General features: G+C 31.7%; 1 protein-coding gene across 1 annotated transcript; it reads left to right on the forward strand.

Annotated features, from left to right (window-relative positions):
* Positions 1 to 341: 341 nt before the first annotated feature.
* Positions 342 to 25,111, forward strand: LOC126887726 (uncharacterized protein K02A2.6-like). The gene is made up of 3 exons (XM_050655436.1): positions 342 to 2,673; positions 19,208 to 19,366; positions 24,945 to 25,111. The coding sequence occupies exons 1-3, from the start codon at positions 809 to 811 to the stop codon at positions 24,985 to 24,987; spliced, it is 2,067 nt and encodes a 688-aa protein (XP_050511393.1). The 5' UTR covers positions 342 to 808; the 3' UTR covers positions 24,988 to 25,111.
* Positions 25,112 to 25,459: the final 348 nt, after the last annotated feature.

The following is a 25,459-nucleotide window of genomic DNA, read 5'->3' on the forward strand; positions in this document are numbered from 1 at the left end:
ATTTATCTAAAACCTGGTACTAAAGCAAAATTTTGTAAGGCCCGTCCTGTAGCTTTTGCATTACGCCCTAAAGTTGAGGCAGAATTAGAGTCCTTAGTAAATCAGGGAGTCTTAAAGAAAGTAGCATTTTCGGACTGGGCAACTCCTATTGTTCCTGTAGTTAAACAAAATGGGGACATACGCATTTGTGGTGATTTTAAAATCACATTAAACCCTTGCATTGAAGTGGATGAATACCCTTTACCTACACCAGATGACCTACTTTCCCAATTAGCAGGTGGGGACAAATATACAAAAATAGATATTACGAAAGCTTACTTACACTTGCCAATAAAAGATGAAATGAAACATTTACTTACATTAAACACCCATAAAGGTTTATTTCAACCAAATCGATTAATGTTTGGAATTGCTAGTGCTCCTGCCAAATGGCAACGTTTAATGGAGCAAATGCTACAAGGAATAGATGGTATTTCAATATTTCAGGATGATATAAGAATTACAGCTCCAAATAATACCTTACATTTACAAAGACTTGAACAAGTTTTAAAGAAATTATCTGAACATAATTTACATATAAATTTGGATAAAAGCGAATTTTTCAAAGACGAGATTGACTACTGTGGATATAAGATGAGTAAAACGGGTGTGTCTACTAGTGCAGATAAGGTAACTGCAATTGCAAATGCTCCAATACCTACAAACAGAACTCAAGTTCGGAGTTTCTGTGGCCTAATTAATTATTACAGACGTTTTTTAAAAGATACTTCTACAATTTTACAACCATTAAATAATTTACTTAAAAAGAATGTCAATTTTAAATGGTCGAATACTTGTCAAACTGCGTTTGACAAAGCAAAAAAAACTCATTTGTTCTAGAAATGTTTTATGTCACTATGACCCAAATTTACCATTAGTCCTAGCAACTGATGCATCACCCTATGGGGTAGGTGCAGTACTTTCACATATCTTTCCAGATGGTACAGAGAGACCCTTACAGTTTGCTTCTCAAACTCTTACTACTACACAGCAAAGGTACTCACAAATAGACAAAGAAGCTTACAGCATAATTTTTGGAGTAAAAAAATTTTACAATTATCTATGTGCTAGGAAATTTACTTTGCTCACTGATCATAAACCGTTAGTTCAAATTTTTGCACCTGATAAAAGCCTACCAGTTTTAAGTGCAACAAGAATGCAACATTATGCAATTTTCTTACAAGGTTTGAATTATGACATTCGTTACAAAAATACAGATTCTCATCTCAATGCTGACGCACTTTCACGTCTACCTATAAAATCAGAACAAAATTTCACACATGATGAGCCAGATATTTTTGAAATAAATCAAATTGAAACTTTGCCTACAAATATTAGAGATCTAGCTTTTCATACAAAAAATGATCATACCTTAAAAAAATTACTTGTTGGGTTAAAAACAGGAAAACCTGTTGATAAACGATGTAGCTTCAATATAAATCAAGCTGAATTTTCATTACAATCTGATGTTATTATGAGAGGACAAAGAGTAGTTATACCTACTAAATTGAGAAATAAAATTTTGACAGAATTACATACTGCACATTTTGGAATAGTTAGAATGAAATCTTTAGCTCGTAGTTATTGCTGGTGGCCTCACATAGACCAGGATATTGAGTCACTTTGTAAAAATTGTTTAGAGTGCAATAAGCACAAGAACAACCCAATTAAAGATAATTCTCATATATGGGAGCCACCAAAATTTTGTTTTGAACGAGTGCATGCTGATTACGCTGGACCTTTCAATGGAGGTTATTATTTTATATTGGTAGATTCCTTCAGTAAATGGCCTGAAATTCATTTTACAAAAAATACTACTACAAAAACTACTATTGAAATTTGCCGAAAAATTTTTACAACTTTTGGTATTCCTAAAGTTTTTGTTACAGACAATGGTAGACAATTTGACTCTCATGAGTTTAGAACTTTTACGAAAGATAATGGAATTACACAAAAATTTACTGCACCCTACCATCCTGCAACTAATGGACAGGGAGAGAGATATGTCCAAATACTGAAAAAATGTTTAAGGGCTATGCGAAGTGAGGGAAATGACAGGGAGTTTGAATTATGTAAGCTACTTATGCAATACCGCAGAAGCCCACATACAGTTACAGGTAAAAGTCCCTCAGAACTTATGTTAGGAAGACAAATAAGGAATAGATTAGATTTACTTAAACCTTCATGTAGTGATAGAGTTACCTATACTGATATGAGTCTAAGAAACTTTGATATAGGAACTAGGGTTTCCGTGAGGGATTATTTTCATTCTAAATGGCAATTTGGCATTATTGTACTCAGATTAGGGTTATTGCATTATTTAATTCAGTTAGATGATGGTAGAACATGGAAACGTCATGTAGACCAAATACGGCAAATTGGGGAATATACTCCATCTCAAAATAATCCAACATGTTACATTCCGGATACCATTACTCACAATTTGATTCCGAGGGAGGCATCAATTCCAGAGCACAGTGTCTCACCACCACCTACCGAAGTGATTACTGATGAATCCGAAATTTCAAACAATATGGAGAGTTCGAATAGTGTACCTGGGGCTCAAACTGAAACTGAGGAACCCATTTTAAGGCGTTCCACTAGAGTAAGGAAACCTGTTACCAGACTGAATTTGTAAGTACTTTTACTTCTAGTTAACTTTTGTAATTCATGGTCAAGGGAGGAGGTGTTATGTTCGTGTAAAACTCCCTTAACCATGAATGTAGGTTGGTACTACTGTCATCTGAACGACAGCTGTCAGATACTTAATACTGCGATAGAAAATGGAAACCATGTGCATAATTCTTTAAAATAAAGTATTTTACATCGAGTATTATTTCATTACAAATACTTACGTCCTTTAAGTACAAAGGACTTGACATTTACAAAAAAAAAAAGAAATTGGGAACTTTTGAAAATTGATTTTAACAAGATTGTAACCGTTTTCAAAAATGTACATATTTCTGAACCTATTTTATGGCATGTTAATACAATTTACTATTTTTATTGGGAAGTAAAGTAAAGTACATTTCGATTTCCACTTCGAAAATCGTTCTCAAAATACAAATTTGTATTTTGAGAACGATTTAAATTACAGTAACTAGAATACAAGAATAAAAAACCGCTAAACGCCGTAAAAATGAGTGGCGCATACAATATTCCAGCTACAAAAGATCCGATATGAATATTACGTGGCGCGAAAATGTATTTTCATTTTGATGCAAAACAAAATTCTAGTTTTATTTTAAAAGATTTTTCCATAATATTTGCTAAATTTGAAGTAAAACGCGCCACAAAAGAGTAACTTTGATACAGTTTGAATTTTGAAACTGTTTTGTGGCGCGTTTACTTCAAATTTAGCAAATATAGTCTGTTCGCTAAACTCAGACGCAACTTTCTAGATATTTTAGTTGGTAATTTTGCCAATTTTAGCAAAATTGGCAAAAAATAATTTTTAAATAGTTAATAATCACTAAATATTTAGTAATTTTGCCAATTTTTGCAAAATTGGCAAAAAACAAAAAAAATATCGACTAAAATATCTAGCCAGTTGCGTCTGAGTTTAGCGAACCGACTATATTATGGAAAAATCTTTTAAAATAAAACTAGAATTTTGTTTTGCATCAAAATGAAAATACATTTTCGCGCCACGTAATATTCATATCAGATCTTTTGTAGCTGGAATATTGTATGCGCCACTCATTTTTACGGCGTTTAGCGGTTTTTTATTCTTGTGTCAGAAGTTTTTCAAAGTTATTTATAAATTAAATGTATGAAGGTGAATGCATTATCTCCCAAATGATCTAGTGTCCATCGAATGTACACCAGATTTTTTTCTATCCAAAATAGATTGAAAAAAAAAATATTGAGATGGCCATTAAATGAATTCGAATTGTCCGTTGCCAGATCAAATTTGGCGTCGTTATCACTACAACTACATAAACCATTTCGGGAATAATCGTTAATTGGATTATACTTTTGTAGCTTAATAACTTCTAAACGGATTAACCGATTTTGATCACTAAACATGAGTTTGAAACGTATTGACAAGTAGTATCTGATGCATTTAAGGTCAAGTATGATAACTGAAGCTATTACAGAAATTATTGAGCTTAAAAAACCGTTTTTTTCCATAGAAAATAGATTTGATCATACTTATGAAGCCTATAACTTAAAAATTCGAATTTTCCCGGATATGAGGTATACACCGTTAGATTCGTCTAGAGTCCTTCTACAAAAGCTTAGTTATTGGCGCAATTCGTAGGTTGATATTTTGAGTGATTGTCGAAAAACCAAACTTTTCAAAGTTTAGTTTTTAAGTTTTTCGGCTATACTAAGCGGTGTGTATATCTGATCCTGACGGCTTAAACACCATTTGAAAGCTTAACTCAACACTATTGATTTGTTGTATTTGCGATGCGATTCTCCTGTCTCTTCTTGAACCGAAGATATATACCCCAAAAAAATATGCTGTTTTGTACCTACCAAGTCCTATAGCTGGCTTATGGGTGGTCAAAAGTCACAAACTACACCGGTTCTGAATCTGCCCTCACTCCCTCTTCAAACACAGAAAAAAAATTCAAATCGGTGTAACTTTTCCACACACATACATAATACATACATACATACATACATACATAACAAATCCACAAACATTTTCCCCTTTTTAAATAAAAATTGAGTCATATTCTGAGCTCGGTAACTTTTGAATGGTATAACCGATTTTCAAAATTAGACATGGGTTGGAAAGGTAGTGATCAGTACTATCAGAAGCCGTAAAAGTAGGATTTAACTTTTCGAAATTTTTGGGAGTTTTGGGGACGAGAACGAAAAACAGATCATAAATAGGAAGAGCCGTAAAATCCACATCCTTGGACCAAAATGGATCGTTGACATAATAGGGATGGGGAGTCTTTTCCTGAACTTTAAGATGGGAGTTAGCCCAATTTTCAATTCAGTCAGATTTAGAAAATCGAAAATTTCGTGTATATATAGTGTCGCGTGTAGGAGGGTTGTGCGCCACTGGCGAGAACTGCCGTTCTCTGGTAATATTTGTCTAGGTTCAATGTTGTATTTTGTTTGTATGTTTTTGAATGGCATTGATATTAATCATTCAGCCAGTCAGAAAAATTAAATAGAGCTCAGAGAGGATTTCTTGTAAGAATGACGGGAGCATTTGGAACAACTGCAACACAGGCACTCACAGTTTTAACTGGAGTAATGCCAATGCATTTAGAAACACAAAAAAGAGCATGTAATTATTGGCTAAAAAAAGAAACATATGAAAAAATAATACAAATAATAGGATTAGATATAAGAAATAAAAGAGAATTAAAAGAAATAATAAATAGAAAAAGACAAAATGAATGGGAAAATTCAACAAAATCTAGACGTTTATACAATTTTATACCAATATTAGAAAACATTCCAAATTATTTTAATCCAAAACAAGGTTTAATACACTTTTTAACAGGACATGGACCGTACCCAACATATTTGGAAAGATTTAACTTAAAAGATGATGCATATTGTGAATGTGGAGAACTAGGTACACCAGAACATATAGTGTTACATTGTGAAAATACTATAGAAAATGAAGAACACAGAGAAATGAGAAGAAGATTAGAAAGAATTGAAATAAGAGATATATTACAAAATGAAGAATATTTTGAAATATTAAACAATCTCACACAAATAATATCTAAAAAACAACAAGAAATCTATAATAATAGAAGAAGACAACCAATAATCCAACCCTGATGAAGTTGAGTAAGATAAAGTTAAAATAAATAAAATAAAATATAAATTCAAAAATAGATATTTACAATTATAATAATAATAATAATTCAATATAAAATAAATAAATAAAAATAATAATTCAATACATAATTCATAAAAATAAAAAAAAAATAAAAAAAAAAAAACTACCAACTCTCTTCTGAAAATAGAGGGACTGTCTTTATAACTTAGAAGGGAGTTGATAGTACCAAAAATATTTTAAATTGTTTATTTAAATTTGTTTGTTATACGTAATTAAGAGATTATGGCAAATTGTTATTGTAAAAATAGATTTAATAGTTGAGTAAAAAATGTAAAAATATAAAAAAAAAATATCTGTAATCCCATCAGGAAAAAACGACCTGGATTAGTCACTAGAGGCCAGGTCATATGTATAAATAATAAATAAATAAATAAAAATTCAGCCAGTCAGATTATAGTGTATTGTGTAGTGTGTCTTGAGTAAATATCTTGTTACTTAGTAAAGTCGACTTTATTTGTAGATGCAAAGTGACGCTAATTTTATCCGACCGTCTGCGGTACCTCAGGTGTATACCGATCCCACAAGGATAGAAATTATTTTAATTTATTAAATTTTTAATAAAAAATAATTTCCTACCTAGCTGGTATTCAAACTCACAACACTTGTATCCAAAGGTAGGCTCTCTTACCACTGAGCCACAGATGGGATATTTTTTGTGTGTTATGGTTGTTCATATTTTCGACATAAACTAGCTGTAAAATTCTCTGAAACGTCCCCTACTACCATAAATTTCAGAGGTTCAGTCAGAGAAGATTTATGTTTTATATTTACCACAGCAGATACTAAAATAAATAAAATGGCTATTATTTATATAATTTCCTTGGCACCCAATATAAAACCACAAATTAATAACTTAATTCTATAAAATTGTTCCCAGTTTATTGGCTCAATAAATTAAATTTTTGATAGCTTTTTATATTACCTATTCATATATTTTTCATAATATAATACAATAATACAATATTTAATAGAAACTAGTTTTTATTAGTATTTTTATTACTACTAAATTTATTTTTCTTTTAATAAGATTTTGTAGGTGTGAAAAATATATTATTAATTTATAGACAAAACAAAACAAAAAGCTCTTATTTCTTCCGAAAAATATTTCCATGAGATTTCTTTACATAATCACTTTCAAGAGATGCGTCAGAATAACGGTTAGGGCGTCGCCCGCGACCTAATTTATTTAAACAGTTTTTTTAACAAATTATAAAAATCCATTTTTTTGGCCCAGACAGTTTTTTTTTTATTTTTGGACGATTTTAAAAAAAGGTTTCTTGTAATTCTTCTCTAAAGTTGATCGTTTTCGAGTTACACCCAATTTAATACTAAAAAAACAACGAAAAATTACGAGTTTCAAGGCTCAAAATACAAGTAAAAATTTATTTTTGAAATCATCAAGTGCCTAAATTCAAATTCAAATCTTGTTCTATCAGCTCCAGATAAGAATTTTTGGCTTGCCTTTATCATAAAAAATAATTCATCATAAAAAACATTACAGTAATTATTATCCTTAAGAAAAAACTGTAAAATTCAAAATACCTGGCAGCTATAAATTTTTGCCCTTTGCCCTCTCCCATATATTTCGGTCTAAACGTGTCCACCGAAATACAAAGATGAGAATCTATAAAACCTTAATTCGACCAATAGCATGCTATGGCAGTGAAGCATGGGCCCTGAAAGAAACATCCAAAAACAAACTCGACACATTCGAAAGGAAAGTATTGAGGAGAATACTAGGACCTGTGAGGGAAAACGGAATCTTCAGAAGTCGACACAATAACGAGCTCTATCAACGTATAAGGAAACACCCCTGTCAGACTTCATTAGAATACAAAGATTGCAATGGGTCGGATATGTGAAAAGTATGGGAGAGGATAGGCTACCAAAGAGAGCACTGAATGCTAGAATGCAGGGAAAGAGACCGGTTGCAAAGCCAAGAAAGCGCTGGGAAGACAAAGTAAACAGCGACGCACAAGCCTTTTTAGGAGTCCGTGTATGGAGAAGAGCAGCCAGAGACAAACAAGGATGGAGGCAAAAAATAAAGGAGGCCAAGGCTCAATTTGGTCTGTAGTGACGTACAAGAAGAAGGCAGCTATAAATAAAACTAATCACTAAAACATTGAAATCCGAAGACTTATTCAAATGGTCAGGTCGGTTTACCATGGAGATAGACAGACATTAAATCAGTAGAGTTGATGAAAAATGAATCAAAGAGAGGACTATCTGAACACTGATAACAAAAGAAACAGATGAAGACCAAGAGGAGATGGACAGGTGCCGTAACCAAAACTGATGGAATACTTTGAATGAGGAGAAAAACGCAACAAATGAAAAGCCCTTGGGCGCGAAATATAGGAAACGTATTTAGAAATGTGGTATCTATTGAGATTATAATTTAATCAATCAATATTGGTTCTACAAACCATTCTGGGTCCTTGTCTTTTCCACGATCAGTATCGCCTTCTTCCTATTCTCTGCCTTGGCTTTCCTTTTCGTACCCTCAATTCTTTTAAGTCTCCTCCACATGGTACTTAAATTTTGCCCTGGACCAGCTTTATAGTAGCTCCTTGATTAAGCGCTAGTCCAATTTTCCGTGACTATGGCGCATAAATCATACTGAATTTGACTGACGACGTGAGTTATGTTGGCTCCGAGGACCGCTGTGATTTGTGACATGTTCACATACACCTGATACTTAAGAGAACCCCACAACAAAGAGTCTAACGGAGTCAAATTGCATGATCTCCGTGGACAGTTCACATCACCTCTATGTGAGATGACTAAGTCTATGTTCTCAAATCTCTCGTGTAAAATGTCCAATGTGGCATGAGCTGTGTTGCACGTATCGCCCTCTTGTTGAATACATATTTGGTTGGTGTCCATATTATCCAATTCAGGTCAAAAGAAGTTGATAATCATCGACCTATTATAGTGCCTGCTGTTATTGGTGATGGTCTGGTCCATGCCGTACTCAAAGAAATACAAACCAATGATTCAGTCAGTCCAAAATCCATATAAACCAGTGACTTTTCGGAATGAATTGGATACTCTTTGTATCTTATCTGGATTGGTATTCTGTTTATTGACCTACTCATTCATCTAAAAATGAACCTGATCGTTAAAGATGCTTTTTTGATGAAAATAGGGTGAGGTTCTAAACTCGTCCAAAACTGGTACAGTTTACACACGTCGTTGTCTATGGCCGTTTACCTTCAGCTTCTGGGTCAGTTGAATTTTGTACGGATGAGGGTCCAAGTCACGACGCAAAATTCATTAAGTTGTATTCTGTGAAAGATCATATTGATTTGGTAAATCGACTGAATAAATGAAACCAAATTTGACAGATGTAGCTTCAACAATATAGCTGCCAAGTCTCTATTGGAAGACTCCTTAGTGTGTATATCAGAAAATATGATTTTCCACTGGCTGGACATAGGTCTCCCTCAGCTTTTTCCATCTGTCTCTGGTCTCTGTGTTGTGCGGCTTGCATCCAGTTATCGATAACATGCCTAAGATCATCGGCCCATCTGGTCAGTGGGCGTCTTCTGTTCTGTAGTGCTTCTTCTCATGGCCTCCACTCGACAATACGTTTTGTCCATTAGTCCAGGAACCGAAGCTTTTCACCCCGCAATTTTTACAGAATGGATAGATTTGCTTGAAAATTTGAGAATAAGTAGTGGATAGTCCAAGGATAAAAATCTATCTGATGCCGAAAGACGCTTTTACCATGGGGGTGGTTGCCACCCCATCTTGGGGGTGGAAATTTTTTATTATTTTTTTACCGCAAAAGTTGATAAAAGCATTCATTTTAAACAAAAAATCTTCCATACTTTTTTGATAAAATTAATATTTTTCGATTTATTCGCTATCGAAAGTGTTAGTTTTATATGGAAAAATCAATGTTTTTCGATATTATACTCATTTACGATTCACTCAATTTTTGCCGTAGAAAAATATTTTTCAAACCAAGTTTTGGGAATTAAATAACCTACAATTTCATATTTAAACATTTTTCGTATCTCTGATGCCAATCTTTCTATTCTGAAGAAAATGGCATTTTTTACCAAACTACAAAAATTTGTTATTCGCTTTTAACTCCAGTTTTTTAAAAACTAATCATTCTAAGCCACTCAAACTTCTGGCATCTATTACTAATATATAAATAAAGAAGTATGACTATGGCCAATGACCAAAAAAAAAAAACACCGCTAACTTACATTATTATGCTTCTAATTGGATTTCTCCTTTTTTTTTTTCAAAAAAATATATTGATTTTTTAACCGTAACTTTTATATTTTTTATCCTAGAAAGTTTGGTAAAAAAGAATTTTGTAGGTTTCTACAAGATCTATAAGGCTGTTAATATTAAATCCTTTTAAAATCCTCAGTCGCAAAAAGAGGTGACTGTAAAAGGGTTGGTAAAGGTGGTTTTTGCATGTTATTACAAGATTTAATAGCTCTCAATGTTTGCCATAGAAAAAATTTTTGCTAACGCCCTTTTTAGGAATTAAATAAGCTACAATTTTATATTTAAATATTTTTTCGTATCTCGGATGCCAATCTTTCTATTCTGAAGAAAATGGCATTTTTTACCTAATCAAATAACTACAAAAAATCGTTATTCGCTTTTACCTCCATTTTTTTAAAACTAATCATTCTAAGCCGGTCAAACCTCTAGAACCTATTAATAATGCATAAATATAGAAGACCAAATAAGGTCAATGACTAATTTTAATTAGGGTGATAAGTAGGGGGAAGTTTCCGATCACTTTTTCGCTGAAAAAAATAGGGACTGACATTTTTTTCATAATGTCACTTAATTTTTGAGCTGGAGACTTTTTTTTATTTCTTTAGATAGATATTTTTAAATACTTTAAATTAGTTTGAACAATTTATCCTCAAAAAATGCACAGTTTTCCTGTCTTTTGAGTTTGGAACTACAATATTTAGCATTTGACGAAGAAGAGCTAACATAATATATTATATACATCTGTAACATAATATAGGTATAACATAATATATTGTATATTATAATAAAGTATAGCTCGATTACTATTAGTCTTAAAGAAAATAAAAAAACTGTTTTGTTTATTTTTTCAAAAGGTACGTTTTTGTTAAGCAAAATTGTTTTGATAAAACGAAAACTTTTTGAGTTATTAGCAGAAAACTGATTAAAAACATTGATTTTTTCGATATAAAACTAACATTTTCGATAGCGAGTAAATCGAAAACTATTAATTTTATCAAAAAAATGTATAGAACGTTTTTTGCTTAGAATGAATGTTTTACCAACTTTTGTGATCAAAATAAAATAAAAAATTTCCACCCCCGAGATGGGGTGGCAAACACCCCCATGGTAAAAGCACTTTTCGGCCTCATATAGATTTTGATCCTTGGACTATCTACTACTTATTCTAAAATTTTCAAGCAAATCGATCTATTCTGTAAAAATTGCGAGGTTTTGTCCTATTTTAAGCTTCATTACTTAGACTACATCGGTTGTCTGACAATCTGGCTACGTGTCCTGCCCAATTCCAATTTAGCGACGCGATTTTTTCGACAGCGTCTATTGTTTTCGTTCTACGGCGTATTTCTTCGTTTGGAATTCGTCTCAGGGAGACACCCAACATCTGGTGCTCCGTAGCCTTCTGAGTTACTCGAATCTTGTTCACTCCTTTTTTGTTAGGGTAATGTTTCGGCTCCATAAGTGAGTTCAGGGAACACACACTGGTCAAAGATTTTCCTTTTGAGGCATATGGGCAAGTCCGATTTAAATACATAATTCAGTTTACCAAACGCTGCCCAGGCTAATCCTATGCGACGTGGGAGCTCGCTGTTGATGTTAATCTTTAGTACGACGTCTAAGGAAGTGTGATATAATTTTTTCAACATTATTATTGCATCATCCATACGATTATACGATCGGCTATAAGGACGATGTCATCTGCGAATCTCAAATGACAGCTTCTCTCCATTTATGTTGATACCATATTCGTTTAGATAATTCCTGAATCTAGGAAAAATTAAATTGAATAATCATATAACCTCTTGCATGTATAATTTTACTTTCTATAAATATAACCATTAAAAATTACTCAATATATAAGGGGCGAAGACCGAGGATATCTTACGTTTTTTCTATGGTTAACAAATTTCAGTGAAGCATTAAACAGAAAAAATATTGATTGTCAAGGCTAACAAAAATTAGCTTAGGTATATAGTTTGTCAGCAAGTAGAAATAGTTGATTTCTTTACATTTGCTGGTTGACTGATACACGCTCTGCTTCATTTTGTATTTCGTTGTGATTACACAATACTGAGAAAAATGTCTAAAACACTGTAAGTACTTAAAAATCATTGGTTTTATTACGTTAACATCATTTCACATTTACAGATACAACTATTAAATCTCTTAGTTTATCTTTATTCCTCATCTGTAGTGTCTGCACTAAATTTATTTAATATTGTTGTTATTGTCAAGCTGTTCTAGTTGTTTTTCAGTTATCTCCAGATGTCTATTTGGGAATAAATCATTATTTTTTAAATGTACGGGAGTCCTATAGCATCTGCTGCATCCCGCATTTCATTCTCCACCTTTTTCGGTCGGTCTATTTCTTCTTATTTATGGACCCATCTCTCATTATTCCCCTGATTCGTCGCTGTTATTTCCTGGTATTTAACTAACACCTTTGCCATGGTTAAGTGGTGATCCGATCCACACACCGCTCCTCGATACACCCTTATTCCATTTTACTTCGTTCCGAGCTTCCCCATATATTTCTCAGTTTTATTTTTCAAAAATTTGTAATATGTCCGTTTTTTTCTGAAATACTTCTTCTTCATGTACCATGTTCTTTCAGAACGTTGGTTACCATCACAGCTATCTTAATTTTATTTATGGTGGCTCCTGGCTTCTGAGCCACCTTGGATAATTAGGGGTTGGTTACCCTCTACCATAAGGGTTGATGAAATAACTCGCATCACCGTAGATGCATTTATTTTATAAGTTAGAGTACTAACGGTAAATAGCTGGTGGTACGTTAGTTCTCAGTAGCTGTGATGTTTTCCCTTTGGGATCTCAAATATTAATGCCTTACTCTTCGCAATGGAATTAGAAGATAATAATTAGTCTTCTCCTGTTTATTGTTTTGGTATATAATGAAAGTAACATTGTTTTGGTTAAAAGCGCTGAGTCGACTCGGTTATAAAAATAATGAATACTATTGTTATTGCAAACCGACCTTGGTCAAACCTAAACTGTTACACTGATATGTGCTAATTTAGGTCGATCGTATTTACTATAAACAAACGTAGTTTGTTTTGCCAAAGACATTTAAAATTATTAAAAGGATTTGTTTTAATAAGAAGATTACTAAGAGATGCCGTGTATCCCAACACATATTCACTGCCACCCTAAATAGCATGCTTGTATCAACACCATAACAATCTCGCAAGTTCTGCAACCATGAGGTTCCTTTTTGTCCAGGGACTGAGTTTGCCTGCTATTTTCTCTTGCATAATATTTTGTAGCAACCTATATTTGAGGCCTACAGAATCAAAACCTGCTAGATCCATTTTTGAAATTTTTCAGGAGGCTAAAAAACATTAAAAATATAAATTTCCCAAAAAGTATCCGGCATTTCTTAATCGAAGTGGCATCAATAAATGTCATAAAATGGCACACTAATTTTGTATAGAGTCATTTTTCTGCATGCCCGTTATATCTTCAGAAATTTGTACTTTTAGTTTGGATTTAGCAGATTTGGATTCTAAGCCCACATAATATTGCTCATTTTCAACTGATTTTAGACCAAATTAATGCACTAAAAGTAGATATTGAACCATTTTGATAGAAAAACATATAAAATATACAAGAACAAGAAGTACACTGCGGTGCAAAAAAATCAATCCACTAAAAATTTGGTAATTTTTGAAGTTTCGAATTTCCTAAACCTGTTGTTCGATTTAAGTGATTTTTTTACCACGTTATAGCCTTATTCATTGACAATATCGCTGTAATAATATTGTTGCTAGACAGTCAAACTGTCCTTGTATACCGGGTGTACGAATCAAACTGTGTCTTTTTCTCAAAGTTCGCATCACCCTGTGGACTATTCCAGCATTTATAAAATACTGAAATTAAAACCTAACTATAGCTCCAGGTTTTCTTAACATTTTGTCTTTCGATTCATTCGATTATATTGGATAATAAAAAAGTTAGGTACTTTAACAACTCACCATGTTCGTCATCAGTACAGGGTGTTTCTAAATAAGTGTGACAAACTTTAAGGGGTAATTTTACATCAGAAAATAATGACAATGTGGTTTATAATCATATGTCTGCAAACGCTTCGTTTCCAAGATACGGGATGTTCAATTTTTTTTACAAACGGACGATTTATTTATTGCTTTAAAACCAGTTGAGATATGCAAATCAAATTTGGTGGGTTGTAAGACGTAAGCTATTGCACATTTTTGACATACAATTAAGAATTTTATATTCACCATTGGCGCGTAAACGGGTATTATGATCGATAATATTATCCGTACACACGCCAATGGTGAATATAAAATTCTTAATTGTATGTAAAAAAATGTGCAATAACTACGTCTTAAAACCCACCAAATTTGATTTGCATATCTGAACTGGTTTTAACGCAATAAATAAATCGTCAGTTTGTAAAAAAATATTGAACATCCCGTATCTCGGAAACGAAGCGTTTACGGACATATCAAGCAAACTGTCATTATTTTCATGTGTAAAATTACCCCTTAAAGTTCCCCGCACTCATTTCAAAAAACCCTGTCCTGATGACGAACATGGCCAGTTGTTAAGTACCTAACTTTTTCATTATCCAATATAAGCGAATGAATCGAAAGACAAAATGTAAAGAAAACCTGAGGCTATAGTTAGGCTTTAATTTCAGTATTCTATAAGTGCTAGAATAGTCCCGAAGGTGATGCGAACTTTGAGAAAAAGACACAGTTTGATTCGTACACCCGGTATACAATGACAGTTTGACTGTCTAGCAACAATATTATTACAGCGATATTGTCAATGAATAAGGCTATAACGTGGTAAAAAAATCACTTAAATCGAACAACAGGTTTAGGAAATTCGAAACTTCAAAAATGACCAAATTATTAATGGATCGATTTTTTTGCACCGCAGGTATTTTATTGTTAATACGAGTAGAACTATGGACATATAGTATTTTTACTACAAAAGCGATATTACGTAAGTCAAAATTTTTGACGTAAGAGAACTGTCAAAACATTAGAATGTGACTTTTCATTATTGCCATGATTATAATAACCATGGCAATAATGAAAAGTCACATTCTAATGTTTTGACAGTTCTCTTACGTCAAAAATTTTGACCTACTTAATATCGCTTTTGTAGTAAAAATACTATAGCAGGGTTTGATTCTATGTTAACATTTCAGTGGTATTTTGAAGAGGATTTAAAAGGTTTTGAGCCGAAACTTTATGCCTGTAGATTAATAGATACTTAAACTTTGAAATTGTGTAAAAAAAGGGAAAAGAAAAAAATTAGGACTTAGCAGGTTTTGATTCTGATGGGCTCATTTGGAACTTCTCATATTGCATGTCTGAAATATTCCAGCTTTCTCTTCTGGATGATTTTTATAATATAAAATAATACTGAAATACTGCGTTTAATACAAGTAACTATAATATTAAAATCATTATTAATAAATTCTAGATTAAATGAATATGAAATACATTTCACCAGGGCCGCGTTTAGGTCAATTGAAGCCCTAGGCAATTCTCTAGTAGCCGCCCTTCAAGCATGTACCATTTTTGCGAAAAAAAATTGCAAGCAGATTTTTTTATTTAAGTAAGAATACATAAAAATTGTCATTCCAGTTCGATCACATCAGATTTCTTTCTTGATTTTTCTTTGGAAAAATCATCTATAATGTCGTCATAATTTATCGTCTTTGTTACGTCACTTTCTATGGACAAAATCGACAAATTGTTAAAAAGTTCTTGCGTCATACTTGATCGGAAACTATTTTCAGTAGTAATTGCACAAGACCTCTAAAATTCTATATTAATTTTAGAGATCGAGTGCAATTTGTTGCGATTATTTCATGAATAAAACTGTTCAAAACCAAAATGTTATTGTAATTTATTTATGTAAGTACAAATTAGTACAATTAAACACACAGTTGTTATAAATATTTTTAACAGTTGAAAGTCATCACTTTTATAATTTTTAAAAAATTTATTGTCATTAATGTCACTGAATGTATTTATTCATAGCAACTAAGGACATCTGGCGTAATATACTTGACTACGGAAAATTATCAAAAATTATCGGGTATAATATCACAAGAGAGTGAGATAAACTGAAAATAATGCGACAGTTTTTCGAAAATTTGTTGTCTGGCAATAGACACGAGAGCCCGCAGGGCTTGAGCAACAAATAGCCAGAATTGGCTGTTGCCCAATGACAAAAAATTTGAGTAAAAATGAAGCATTATTTTCTTATTTATTCTTACTGTCGTGTGATATTCGTAAGATTATTTTTTAATACGTATATTATGGATATTTTCTTAAATGTGACAGTTGTCAAAACTAGGAAACTGGTTGCCATTAATCAGAAACAATCTACTTAAAAAAATTCTATCGGTAATTTTCTACGGTTGATAATTCTCAGTATAATTTTAATCTGATTGGACAGAATTAAACACGTGATCAAATATCTTACTATACGATTGGAAGTTAAAATCATCAAAAAATAAACAGTTTAATTTAGATTTCTGTAGCTTTCTATTGGTCAGAATCTCCTATGAATGAAATAATCATGACTATTTTCAATTCTTGACATTTTCGAAAATGACCTTTCAGCGGACTCCTTGGTTGGCAACTGGGACGCACAAATAAATGCGCAAAGCAATATCAAAATTAGGGAAAATATCTTTCAATCCACTCTTCTTTAAATATTTAGATATGTCAATTATTGATGGTTGGTAATTTTATTGTGGTATCCAAATTCCAAATGACCCTTTAAGTGAATGCATTCATGTATGAATGATGTAGGTATCTATTAGTGCAGCCAGTGAGGGTATTTGGCTACGAATTCCATCCTACTGCATCAATTTACTTGATATTTTCACTGTAAGTAGGGAACAGCTCAAGAAACAAAGTCTACCATATATCCTATGGCGCTTTTAACTTAGGGGTGGTTCCCACCCGTTCTCGGGGGGTGGAAATTTTTTTTTATCAAACTAACACCGGAAGTGACCAGAGAACCTAATTCTAAGCAAAAACTGTTTTATAAATTTTTTTAAAAACTCAATACTTTTTGACTTATTCGTTGTTAAAAATTTGCCATTTTCATTGAAAAATGACACTTTTCGGAGACTGTTTTTTGGGAATACCATAAAAATTATGCATCTAACGAAAAAATCTATAGAAAACATTTTTGTAGTTTATGAAAAATCAGAAAGATTAATTTTTTCATAAATCTTCTAGTTTTAATTAAAAAAGAAATGGTAGGTGAAAAAGACTTTTGTTTGTGCATGCTCAAATCGGTGTATTCAACGTAAAATAACAGAGAAATGGTTAATTTTATAGGGGTATAATGCTACGAATATCTTTTGTAGCGCTTGAAAAGACCTTTAAAACGAGAACTGTTAAATGTGGGTTACATTCAAACTAACCGAGATATGGTGCAAAAAAACTTATGACTAATGTATTTTAAGAAAAAATGAGTATAAAATAAGAAATAGTGTACTTATAATATAAATATAGAAAAAAATAAGTATATTTAACCCCTCATCCACCAGAATTTAAATGCATCGTTTTCCTTTTACAATACCTTCTACTATAGTATTATTTCTATATTCAAAAAGTTGGGCGGGTTTAAAATGAATGGTTTTTGAAAAGAATAAGATCAAATTATAGAGCACATTTTTAAATTTCCTTAAAAATCTTCTTTTTCTCCATGTAATTCGAAAGTGATAAGAGATACTTAAAAAAATACCTTACAAAAATGTAGGTTTTCTTTTAAATAACAATTTGATTTTTCTTTCATTACTGTATCTCATTATCATTTTCGAGTTACATGGAGAAAAAGAAGATTTAAAAAAAAAAATTAAAAATGTTCTCTATAATTTGATCTTATTTTTTTCAAAAACCATACATTTTAAACCCGTCCAACTCGTTAAATATAGAAATAATACTATAGTAAAAGGCATTGTAGAAGAAAAGGATGCATTTAAGACTGGTGGATGAGGGGTTAAAATATACATACTTCACATTTTATCTTAAAATAAATTAGTCATCCTTTTTTGTTGCACCATATCTCGCTTAGTTTGCGCTTAGTCTTTTCGGGCAGTACTTACAAAAGATATTGATAGCATTATACTCTAAAAATCGACCATTTCTCTGTTATTAAGGTGAACACACCGATTAGAGCATGCACAAAAAATGTCTTTTCACCGACCATATCTCTTTTTATGTTATCACTAGAAGACTTAAGAAGCAACGAATCTCTTTGATTTTTCATAAGCTACAAAAATGTTTTATATATTTTTTTTCGTTAGATGCATAATTTTTAAGGTATTCGCAAAAAACCGTCCGAAAAGGCGACATTTTTCAATGAAAATGGCAAATTTTAAACCACGAATAACCCAAAAGGATTGAGTTTAAAAAAATTATAGAACAGTGCGCCCGCCACCTTTGCGGTGCTGCCAACGGTCCAATAATCCCTAAATTTACAACTTCTGTCCTTTTTGAATGAATAGTGTTAAGAAAATGCAATTTGTTTCCTATTAGAAATGAATGCCCACTTATATTCCATTGATGGATGTACGATGTACTTAAGTGTTATTCGATTTCAATTTTTATATAGAAATATTTTTTGTACAGTATTTTTGCCGCTCTCTCATAATTTGCAGCCCTGGGCAGCTGCCTATATTGTATAATGGATAAAGCAGCCCTGCATTTCAGGATATATTAAGTTTCTTGTTTTTAACACCTATCAGATTCACAGCCATTAACGATAAAATTTTTATAAAAATAAAGTAAAAACATGCCAAGAGAGCTTAACCAAAATGATTTTGTTTCGTTTTAAAAATATAAAGTTGACCCAAATTACCTAGTTCTACATTTTAAAAGAAATTAATATCGTTTGTAGAATGTAGATAGCTAACATCTGTGGAAATGGCGGTTTTTACGATTGGATTAAGTTTTCTTACCACATCAAGTTGTCTATCAAATAAAATTATTTTATTTCACAATTTATTTTATATAGCTTGGTGTGGGATGTGTCTTTTTTATAAAACGTATTAAAAATGTGATTTTTGTCTTTCAGCTTAACCACTACGTCTATCGCTATAATTATATTGATAGGAACTTTTATTAACACATTTGTGTACATTTATTGGGAAGCATTGCCAATTCTGTATATCAAGGAATGCAATTATAGTTTTTATCAGATACACACAGTAATTAAAACATTTGTACCTGAAAGGTAAGCTACCACTTTTAGCCAGTAACAAAATACACAACAAATAATAATGAAATGAATAATATCATAAATCCTTAGGACTAGCTTCTTCAGTCCTTCGGTCTTCTAAGGGGTAGCCCTAGACAACTTTTTGCAGACATCAGGCGAGTTTCTTACGTATTAGCAATGTTTTTTAACTACCGTAATCTTTTCCTGAAACAAACCCTACTCCTTTAACTGGGCTTATGAGCCAGTCAGTCGATCTTAGAATCATCAATATTTTTACAAATACAGGTATTGTAAATGAAGTATATAAAGAAGAAAAAGAAGAAATGAATATTACTCACTTCTTTGTTTTTCTCTTCATACCATGGTCCCATGGTTTAGTGATTTGTTGTTTATTTTATCATCATTTTTCGGCCCATGTTTTCAACAAGCGTCCTATATTTCTTCCTTCGGTTTTTAATTGAATATTTTTAATTAATCTGATGAAAATATGTGTTCTGATACCTTAGAATGGAATGCATCTAGAAGATCACAATTTGTGACAAAATTTGGATTTTTCAGTATGATTCTGAAACCTAGAGGCAATCTGTGCAGTAGAAGAATCCAAACTCTCCGAATGCAAATCAAAGTTGATTGTTTTGCTCGATATACAGAGTGTAGTTCACATGGAATGGATACCACATGTTCAAAAATATTTAACTAACCATTAACAAAATTGTCAACGTGACAAAGTTCCTGCTAACCCCTCAAACCAAGCCTTCAGTCTTGCGTTCAGACACAAACAAGTGCTGCCTATAGATAAAATTAGGTCGGTATCTCGAATTTAGCAATTTACATTATACCAGTTAATAGAAAACATATATTTCTCAAGCTTGATCCCTATTCCCTATTTACACCTCTTGAACCACAAAGCTGCCTACTTTAATACAAGAGAAAGTAGAAGACAAGAGAGAACTGTCGTTGAAAAACATAAGAGATTTGACTGGTTTGGACTCACATTCAATGTTTCGAGCTGCACAAAATATCCATTACTTCGTGGAGACTGTTACCAACCTTCAATGGCACTTTAATAAGAAGATAGATATATGTAAAACCAATAGATTATTTTTGGAATATTATTATTTAAGTTTGTTAACAATTAAGCGAATAGAGCAAACAGAGCCGCAGGTTGCCTGAATGACACAATATGGAGAAATAAAAATATCGGAAAAGAAATGAAAGGCAGAATTTACAAGTCATCAGATCAATAATGATATAATGCAGCAGAAACACGACCTGACACAGAGAGGACAAAAAGATTGCTCGAAACAGAGGAGATGAAAACCCTTCGAAAAATCGATGGTAAGACACTAATATGGAACAGAGCTAGAAGTACAGATATACGACGAAGATGTAAGGTGGAGAATATTAATAACTGGGTAGGAAACAAAAGAGTAGAATGAAACGACCACATAAGCCGAATGACACCAAATAGAGTAGTAAGGAGGGCGAGAGACGGTTCACCAATAGGAAGACGATCAGTGGTAAGACCACGAAAACGATGGAACGACAACTCACTAGAGGCACATTGAAAAAACAGATAGAGTCATCTCTCTACAAAAAAAAAAAGATGAAGAAGAAGTTTGTAAACAGTGTTTTAAGACTTTTTAATAAATCACAGCAATATATAAGGGAGTGCAATTAGAACGAAAACATGCATTGTTTCGGAAAATTCAAACAAGCTTATATTTTTCTAAAACAAATTTTGAAATTATACTTCTTAACGCGCGATATGAGGGTGAATTTTTATATGTTAAAACCTATGATCCGGGCGCATGCGCATTATAACTTTGTTCTGATTGGATGTTCAACTGACATGTCAAAAATTATCCAATATGGCAGCTGTAGCACAGCTGTGGTGTGGACGGTTGGCGGTTTGGTTGTGTAATGTATGGTTGTTGCGTTTTAAAATTTGTGGGAAGAGAAACAACAAAGGTTAGTTAATAGTTATACTGCCTTTTTGAAGTTATACTTCTTTAGGCGCGATTTCATTGAGGGTGAAATTTTAGTAATCTGCGCACACAGGCAGTATAAAGTTCGTTACTAAATGTTTTAATTTATGTATTTATCAGTCCAGAAAAGGTGTGGAAAGAATATATTAGTGTTTTTAAATATATTTTTCTACAAACGTGTTAAAAATTCAATTTATGCTCAATTTTCAACGCTCCATAGGAGCGTTAAAAATGCTACTTTAAAGCACCGGTGCTTTAAAAATTTTAAGGCACTGCAGTTAAAAGTGAATTGTCAAATTGTGAAACGTCAAAATATTTATATTTCATTTAGTAACATTAATAGATATTAATAATACCTATTTACGAATGTTTCTTCTAAAATTTAGGAATATATTAATTTAATAATACATTTAAGTATGTAGTAATTTTCTTTACAATTTTTACTTACCAATTTGTTTTGTTTATACCTAATATCGCCGTTGTCTAGAAAGTGTCTGCGTAGATTAGCGGTATGTGTAATAATAATAATAATATCGTATGGCATTTTTGCCGGGGAGATCCTTTCGGATAGTTCCGGCGCCATTTACATCTTTAACCCTGTTTTAAGTAACTAGTGTCGATGTACACTAAACCAGGGGGACCGACTGCTTAACGTGCTCTCCGAGGCACGGTGAGACGGCTCGTGTCATTATTGAAAATGAAAATGGTTTGTCTTTAGCAGGGCTCGAACCCACGTGCACTGGCGTATGAGGCCAGCGTGTATGCCATTACTCCACGGCCGCTCAGCGGTATGTGTATTTAGCTACGGACCCGTTAGTACTTGGTTCGATTCCCACATAAGGAAATTTTTTTTTGTTTATTATTAATGGTTATTGACATCTTAGACTATTATTATATGGACTTATAAATGATTAAAAATAATTAAAAATAATTAAAATAATCAATCGGGATGTTGCAAAACTATTTACTGGGTTGCAAATTTATAATGATTGCCTATTTCAAAATGCACTTTTGAAATGAATTTTTCTTATGCACAAATGCAATTTCAGATTTCTTATTCATTACAATAGTTCACAAAATTTCCTGACATTCTCACGAATCCAACGCACCAAACTGCATTAAAATCCGTCTTACTGCGCCAAAAATCGAGAGTAAGGCCTTTTTTTGTGCTTCAATGCCTCCACTAATTCGGCCAGAGATCGAGAGGTCATGAGTTCGAATCCAGTGCAATCGTATACTTTTTTTTATTTTTTTGAAAGCGGTAAGCACAAAATTAGTTTGGTGTTTAAAAAAAATTAAAACAAACTGTTTAAAGTATATTTATTTTTAAGAAATCATATAATAGAAGTATAACTCCTTACGTGCGTACAAAGTACACACACATTCTTCTTTGTTAGTTTATATACATGTTAAAGTAAAAAGTTCTACTCGCAGATTTGGCCGCTAATTGTTTATTAATTGTTTAAACAATAACAATTGTTTTGTATAAAAATTTTAAAAATATCGTTAAATTCATCATTTTACTTTGATCAAATATGTTTCTATTTTGTTTTTGATTATGCTGAATCCGAATATGGCATTGCAATTTGAAAATTCTTATACAGAAGCTCTTATACAGTGTGTCTGCGTAGCTAGGAACCACGTGGAAAACTTTTTTATTATCAATTTTACGAAAAAAAGTTATTCTTAATAAAATGCTCTGGATAGTCAAAAATCTAAAACTCAACCATCTGATATCAAATTTTATCAATTTTATACGAGTTATGTCAAAAATATGATTTCGTTAAAGAGTAAAGTACCTTTATATTCCAGAATATCAAAAAATGCTATTATGAAAAGTTGTTTGATATTAGAAACTATGTCTACATATACAATTACATCATTCTAATCAAAAAAATGTTTTTATTTTTTTCTCAAATTACGGATACTCATCATTTTATTACAATTATGATAACTATTTTATTATCACTTTTACGAAAAAAAGTTATTCTTCATAAAATTCTCTCCCTGGTCTAAAATCTAAGATAAAACCATCAGATATTAAATTTTTTAATTTTATACGAGGTATATAAACAAAATATGAATTTTTCTTAAGAGTTAAGTGCCTTTATTATTCACAATATTTTAATTAAAAGGATGTAATTGAACACTAAAACAAACTTTTTAATTCCAAACACCTTTTCTTAATAACAATTTTCGATATTGTGAAATGTAAAGGTACTTTACTCTTGAATGAAATTCATATTTTTTGACATACCTCGTATAACATTAATTAAATTTGATATTTGATGATTACATCTTAGATTATATACGATGCAGAGTATTTTATAAAGAATAACTTTTTTTCGTAAAACTGATAATAAAAAAGTTATCAATAGGTTCCAAGTTAAGCAGACATGTATAAGGTATAAGAGCTAAAAAAATTTTTTTTTCTGAACATTTATTATTGTTGAAGCTTATTATTAAAAGTATTTTAGGTAAGTTTTACAGAAAAAAGTTTTGATCACTTGGTATAAACATTTTTTTAGCTGGTAATTTTCATTTTTTGTATTACATTTTTGTTATCTTTCTTAATTTTCTTAAAAAGAAATAGTTTATTTCATTTCTAAAGTAAAATAATTTAGTACATTTTAAAGATTACATCCTAAGCTTTAAAAAAACACTTATAAAACTGTAATAGATCTGTTAAAACTTGAGTAGGTAATACCGTCTTAAAGTGGTGGTAATTCTATAAAACTACGAAGATTTCAAAAATTACTTTTTTTGAGACGTCATATCATTTGAATTAAATTTTTGAGATTTTTTTGAGTGAAACAGCATTTAGTAAGATGCTTGAAAGGTAAGTTGTGCAAAATTCAGAGTTTTATAGGAAAAATTGTATTAGTTACACATTTTTAAATCATTTTTAAACAAAATTCATGTAAGGCTCACTTTACGCCTACACCGTACTTATGCCCATACATTTTATTTCTTTCTATTATAACCATAAGATAGCTTAATTATTCTTCTTTCATGTCCAATTTGTAAAATTTCATTTGATTCATTAGTTAAAGAATTATATTAAAATAACTCAACCGTGCACTTCGCCGTACGTTAGTCTACAGTGCGCCAATGTTTGTGAGAAGGGTGACTTTAGCGTTATAAATAAAAAATTATAGAAGATACAGATTTAATTTTAGAGAATTCTTTATATAAGGTTTTTTTTGTAACTTTTTCTGAATTTTTCAATGGTCAGTTTTTTCTAAAATTTATATTTAAAAAGTTATTTAAAAAAAAACATCAAACTTCGTAGTTCATTTGTTTAATAAAAATTGAAGCACCCACTTCTCGAGTAGAACTTTTTGATATGTTGTTTATTAAACATTTCTTAATGAAATTACAAAAAGTTCTATCTTGTTTGATTTTTTCCGAAGTGAAAATCTATATGCACTCCCCTATAAACGATAAGCGAAGACAAACTTTTAATAGCAGATTATTTATTAGGTTTTTTGGCAAGTTACACATGTTTTGTTTGTTTAAAAGACATGTTGATCTTTGATTTATTTAGAAGCATATATCTTACAAGTATTTAATCTTTTATATACTCATAATTGATTATTTTTTAGGCTGAAACATAGCGCGGAATCATTTATTTTAGTTACAAGATGAGTAGGAATGAAAAAAAAAAGAATATAATTCTTATAGAGTTAAAAAAGTCCTAGGAAAAATACGAGTAGGTAAATAATGTAAGGAAAATTGTAATTATAATGGAGAAATAAAAAATAATAAGTGAGATTTTAGTTTATTTTTAATATTCCCAGGTAAATTAATTTCGCTCTGTTTTCTGGCATGTTGTCCGCCTTCTGTATGCTCTTACATTTGCCTTCTTCTACATCGATATATGAGGAAAGTCAAGTATAACCAATAAACTAACTAACAAAAAGTAGCAGAAATGAATACATATTAAGAATGAATGTACCTATATTAAGAAGTATGCATAGTAAGCAAAACCAGAAGGGACCGCATAAAAAACGAAGACATAAGAATGCGTTATGGTGTACAAGATGTAGTTAAATGGGAAGACAGAGAGGACGTCAGTGTTACAGTCCTTTGAGAAGAACTGAAGAACTTACTTATTTAC

Source organism: Diabrotica virgifera, chromosome 7, assembly GCF_917563875.1.
Source record: "Diabrotica virgifera virgifera chromosome 7, PGI_DIABVI_V3a".
Classification (NCBI taxonomy): domain Eukaryota; kingdom Metazoa; phylum Arthropoda; class Insecta; order Coleoptera; family Chrysomelidae; genus Diabrotica; species Diabrotica virgifera.